The sequence below is a fragment of the Sciurus carolinensis genome, chromosome 11, assembly GCF_902686445.1.
Source record: "Sciurus carolinensis chromosome 11, mSciCar1.2, whole genome shotgun sequence".
Taxonomy (NCBI): domain Eukaryota; kingdom Metazoa; phylum Chordata; class Mammalia; order Rodentia; family Sciuridae; genus Sciurus; species Sciurus carolinensis.
In genome coordinates, this window is record NC_062223.1 from 62,545,634 (window position 1) to 62,551,633 (window position 6,000).

At 34.6% G+C, this 6,000-nt stretch overlaps 1 protein-coding gene across 1 annotated transcript in view; it reads left to right on the forward strand.

Annotated features, from left to right (window-relative positions):
- Positions 1-2,915, forward strand: part of Copb1 (COPI coat complex subunit beta 1) — a 39,179-nt gene extending 36,264 nt beyond the window's left edge. Inside the window, 3 exon segments of the mRNA XM_047518382.1 lie at positions 813-902; positions 1,905-2,060; positions 2,531-2,915. Coding sequence (XP_047374338.1) covers positions 813-902; positions 1,905-2,060; positions 2,531-2,590 — 306 coding nt within the window. The 3' untranslated portion in view covers positions 2,591-2,915.
- Positions 2,916-6,000: the final 3,085 nt, after the last annotated feature.

Genomic DNA, 6,000 nt, shown 5'->3' on the forward strand with positions numbered 1-6,000 from the left:
CTTGTTCTTCTTAATCTTTCTTTTGAGTAGTACTAAAGGATTCTCTGATGAAATTAATTCCACTAAAAAATGTCAAACATGAAAAACACATATCTGTTCTTGTAAATTAGCCTTAATTAGAAATCATTCTGTAGTTTGGTATTTGCTATTATAAATCAATTGAGTAATAATTCTATAATTAATAATAAATCTGATTAATAAGACATAAAGACAATATTCTATCCCTTCTTTGTATGAATGATAATTTGCCATTGAATTTAGTGTCCAAAGGGACTTTGCAAAGTCTGTTGCCTGCAAGGAACTTTGTTTCTTTGAGCCTTGATATTTTAAAGTTTTTTTTGGTTTGTTTTTCTTTTGGTTCAACTGGTTATTAAACCCAGGGTGCTTTACTGATGAGCTGCATCACCAGTTCTTTCTTTTTTATTTTTTATTTTGAGGCAGAGTCTTGCTAAGTTGCTGAGTGTCTCACTAAACTGCTGAGGCTGGCTTCAAACTTGCAAGCCTCCTGCCTCAGCCTCCTGAGTCCCTGGAATTATAGGAGTGTGCCACCATATCCAGCTCAGCTTTAGTTTTTTTGTTTTTTTGTTTTTTTTATTAGAACTAGTCTGTTATACCTCATGTTGATCTTCTGTAAAGTTACCTATATCCAAAAGCACTAATACCAACCTACAAGTAGTGGATTTTGTAGATGTCATTTCTTTTTTGTTGCACCCTCTTCCCCTAAATAATTGAAGGAGGTTCTAAAAATACTAGTGATTCACAACTTTCTTATTATAGCATTATCATCTCCTTGACTTTTTTCTCCTCTACAGGTGACAGTTAACACCAATATGATTGATTTAAATGACTACTTACAGCACATATTAAAGTCAACCAACATGAAGTGCCTTACTCCAGAGAAGGTAGATTCCTGGTTTTCTTATATTTCCTTTAATGTGTTTTTGTTATAATTCAGCATGGAAAAAATAGTGTTGTTTTGGAGTATATGAAAAAAGTTGTGTATATAATGTTTGAATCCACTTACCTGTTTCTTTTTAAATGTATCATCCTACTTATTCCTGGTGTAGTTACCCAACTGAATGGTCACAATAGTCAAATTAATTTTTCTTCTCAGTTTTCTTCCCCTTTCAGATAGAGGCTTATTCCAAAACAGTTTGTGATACTGGATTAGAAAGTGTCCATGACTTTCCAGTAGACTCTGATTGTAGGTCAGAATATATCTGCTTAAATTCAGGATTCTATTTTTTTTTTCCCCCCAAGTTCAGAATTGTTATACTGTTACTTTCTTCTTTATTTGTGAGTATATGAAGAAAAGACTAAAAAGAAAGGCAAAAATAAAGCCAGCACTCTAAGGATTATTTTTCTGTATAAAATTTGTGTTAATGTTACAATATTTTATCAATAAAAGAATGTCTGCTTTTGAGCTGGAGGTGTAGCTCACTTTAGAGTGCTTACCTAGCTTGCACAAAGCCCTGAGGTCTATCCCCAACACTGCAAAAAGAGAGAGACAGACAGACAGACAGAAACAAATAAAGAATGTCTGCTTCAAACAGGTAGGTTTTAATTCATGTATTAGTTTATTCAGCACATACTGAGTCCAACAATAATAGTCTATTCCTCATAGAGCTTAAGGTCCTGGGAAGGAAGCAAATGAGTAAGGCAGAGAATATATAAATACAAACTGGAGTAAGTACTATTTCTTTAAAGTCAGGTTTATTGAAAAATAATGCACACACAGTAAAATTCACACTTTTTACATGTATACTTGTATGAATTTTGGCAGACTCATGGTCCTGTAACCATCATCACATAAGTACTATTTTAAATAATTAACTTAGGTTGTTTGGTTTTGCCAATGTGTAGTTCTCTAGTAAACTATTAAATTTATCACAAATTTCCCCCAGGCCCTTTCTGGTTACTGTGGCTTCATGGCAGCCAATCTTTATGCTCGTTCCATATTTGGAGAAGATGCACTTGCAAATGTCAGCATTGAGAAACCAATTCACCAGGGACCAGATGCTGCTGTTACTGGCCACATAAGAATTCGTGCAAAGAGTCAGGTAACAATTCCTTTTTATGAGAGCATCTCTGAACTAAACAAAGGGAGGAAGAATTTATGTTTTATTATTTCTATAGGTAATATCTTCTGTTATACTCATGTTTTGTCCCCTGTATGCAAATATATAAGAATAGTATTTGATGAATAGAAATGTAACTGTTGATTCATTTAAATGGCCCACCTTTTGACTCTATCATTTGGGATATTTGCTTAAAACCAGACTGATTCCTGTGGGGTATTTGTGAAATGGATTCTATAAGAGTTGTTTGTTTTGAAAGTCAAGGTATAAATATATTGACATGTGTATCTAGCATAGAAATATACTCAACACAGTAAAATTTTGGTGAGTCTGTTTTTTACATACTTGGTTTTGTTTTGATGTGGTGTCATTGAATGGAAGCTTAGTTCAACTGGAATAACCTGGTTGTACACAGTTTCAATAATAATAAACATCTTCATTCTTCTTTTCAGGGGATGGCCTTAAGTCTTGGAGATAAAATCAACTTGTCTCAGAAGAAAACTAGTATATAAGAATAATCAAAAAGTCCTGGAAGCTTTACAGTTTAAAATTTAGTTATGAGCTTATTGGACTCCAACATCTTTTGTACTCCTTCATGCTTTGTTATGTAGAATCTGAGTTCATGCTGAATGCATTCCAGCCAATAATTTATAGCCTTCCCTTAAATCAAGATTGAGTTTAAAATTATGGTTTATCTTTTGTCTTAACAGTTCTGAATGGTGTCCTCAAAAACTATGTGTTTCTCACATGTACCAAGACCATTTTCATAGTACAATAAACAGATTTATTCATAAATTTTTGTTATTTTATAAATAAATAATTACATGATTTCCTTTATGTAGCAATGAATTTCTTTTAGTTGGGTTATAGATTTTCATTATAAATTAAAATTACTCTTTAAACTTAATATACACAGCTTTATAAACACAGTGATATAAATGAAACAAGCCTTGACTTACTTTATTGTTTTTTACTTATTCAGTATTCCAATGTTAACATCTCTAAAAATGCCTTACCATGTCGTAAAGGTCTTTTCTCAAACTTAGCTCCAGAGGGAAGGTATCAAAATAATTTGAGAAAAAATATCTATCTTCAGTTTAAAGGAGTTATTATGGACCCTGACTGAAACAGGCACACTGGTCTTAATTATCCTAAATCATAATGAAAAGTAGGTAATCCAAAATGGATTCTTTAAATTATTTACATTTAACTTTGGTATTCTATCTTAGAAATTAAATTGGTTCTAGTCAATTACTGAAACTTTACTGGGAGGATTAACTCTAGAGGATTCAAAAAGCTGTTCTAGGACCAGGCACTGTGGCACATGCCTGTAATCCTTGCTATTCAGAAGGTTGAGGCAGAAGAATCACAAGTTGAAGGACAGCCTCAGCAACTTAGTGAGACCCTGCCTCAAAAAAAAAAAACAAAAAAAAAGATAGAACATAAAAGGACTATTGATGAAGTCCAGTGGTAAAGTCCCCCTGGGTTCAATTTGCAGTACCAAAAAAATAAACAAAAGCTATTCTATTTCCAAATTACCCTTCACCTTTTTTGTCCTTTGCACTAGGACTAGGCACCATAATTCCCAACTATGATTCCAAATGTGTTTCTGAACTGAGTTTTTAGTCTATTTGTGCTGTCTTTTTGGCTCCTGTCTTCACTGGGGATGATTGAGTTATTCTGATCTTTTAAGTAAATCTGAATTTAAACTATTATTGTTTGTCTTCCATCTAGGACTTGAGTCTCTATTACCTGTGAGTGCATAGGCAAAGTCTGTGAAAGAGGGAAAGCAGGGGCTGAAGGTGTAGCTCAGTGGTAGAGCAAGCATATGCCTAACATGCACAAGACCAGGGTTTTGATCCTCGGCCCTACAAAAGAAAAAAAAGTGGCATCTTCTAATTCAGTAAAAATGGAACAATTTGCTTGGAATATAAGGAGATTAATACCTTGTTAAACTTTAAATCATAAACTTTAAAGCCACTTTCTTTTTTAATCATTAAGCCAGAAAATTACAGAGTATTTGCAATTCCAGAACTCTGAGATCTTAAACCCAGTAACTTCTAAATGGGAAAGACACAGAAATATAGGAAAGGGGTCATTTTGATGCATTGAGTCGAAGAATGGAGATTTGTGATGAGAGCAGAGGAATTTAACTCTTCTACTAAATATTAGTCATTAGATAAACTGGGAAAAAAAGGATTCCATAGTTAATTTGGGGAAACTGCATACTGTCCTGTATTAGGCATTCATAGTGCACATTAGCATATCAATGAAGCTTCTCAGAAGAAGCGCCAGTAAAGATGCAGATTATTTGGTTAGCTCAGAGTATTTTGATCTTAACTTGACCTAAGATTCTTTGTTCTTATAACACCTACTGATTTAGCATATTCACAGCTAAACAATTTAAAATCTCAAGGAGGGCAACGGGTAGAGCACTTGGTTAGCATGCACAGGGACCTGGGTTCCATCTCCCACACCACCAAAAAAAAAAAAAAAAAAAAAAAAAAGGAATTGTGCTTCTGTATATGCTAAAATATATCTCTGTTGATAATCTTGGGAAGCTTCCTGCCTAAAATTTTCAGGTCATATTTGTTGGATCAGATCATTTTGTTTGCCTCACTTTGCCATTTTCCCAAAATTCTTGAAGAAGGAGAGTAATTCAGTTGTCAGAAGTTAATTATAGTTGAAGCTGTTTACTTAATTAGCTAGCTATTTACTTTATTTCTCTAGTACTGAGAATTGAACCCAGGGATGCTCTACCACCCAGTTATATCCTCAGCCCTTTTGAGACAGAGCATCACTAAGTTGCCAATGCTAGCCTTAAACTTGCAATCCTCCTCCATCACCCTCCTGAGTAGATGAGATTACAAGTGTGCACTATCATACTTCACTTTTTTTAAAATTTTTTGCAATATTGAGAATCAAACCCACAGCCTGGCACATGCTAGGCAAGCATTCAACCACTGAGCTACGTCCCCAGCCCCTTTATTAGCTTTTCATTACTTTTGTGCATGTAATGATTATGAATGGGAACGGATAAAAGCACTTTTAGAGAAGCTGTTTACACTGTACCCTCTCAGTCTGGATATACTGTACATTCGAAGGTATGGATGTTCATACTAGAATATATCATGTATTTAGGGCCGGGATGTCTTAGAATAAATATATTATCTAACACTAAGTGAGGGCTTAATGTACTGAATGAATAAACCTGTAAATCTTGGGACACAATTAAATGGCCCTTAATATTTCACTAATGTCACGACACTAGAGGGAGCTCTATGCAGCTATTTTCATTTTCTCCCTTCTACACTATTTTTCTAGTCAATTTTTTCCCCTACACCCATTGCCATTGTCCTGGTTTATAGTATTGTCATCTTTAATGTAGTCTACCACAGGAGTCTAATCACACATTCCACATATAATTTTAAAATGAAAGCCTATGCTTTAAAATAGTAACTATACATCTCCTCGACCTGCTCAGACATCACTGCTAAACTATTTTGAGAGACAAACCAAAAAAGAAGTTCAGAGATTTTAACACTATTTATAATAACAAAAATTGGGCTATTTGGGAGGACGACCCAAGAGGATCTCAAATTCAAGGCCAGGCTCCACAAATTAGTGAAGTCCTGTCTCAAAAAAACAGAAAAGTGTTGGGGATGTAGCTCAGTGGTACAGTACATCTGGGTTCAACCCCTGGTATTGCAAAAAAACTAAAGTTCAAAAAAGCAAAAAATTTACAAAATATTAAGACTCACCCAAATGAGGGGCCAGGCACAGTGGCACATACCTGTGATCTCAAGAACTTCGTGGCTGAGTCAGAATTGCAAGTTCAAATCTGGTCTTGGCAACTTAGACCCTATCTCGAACCAAAAAATAAAAAGGGTTGGGGATGTAGCTCAGTGGTAGAGTGTCCCTG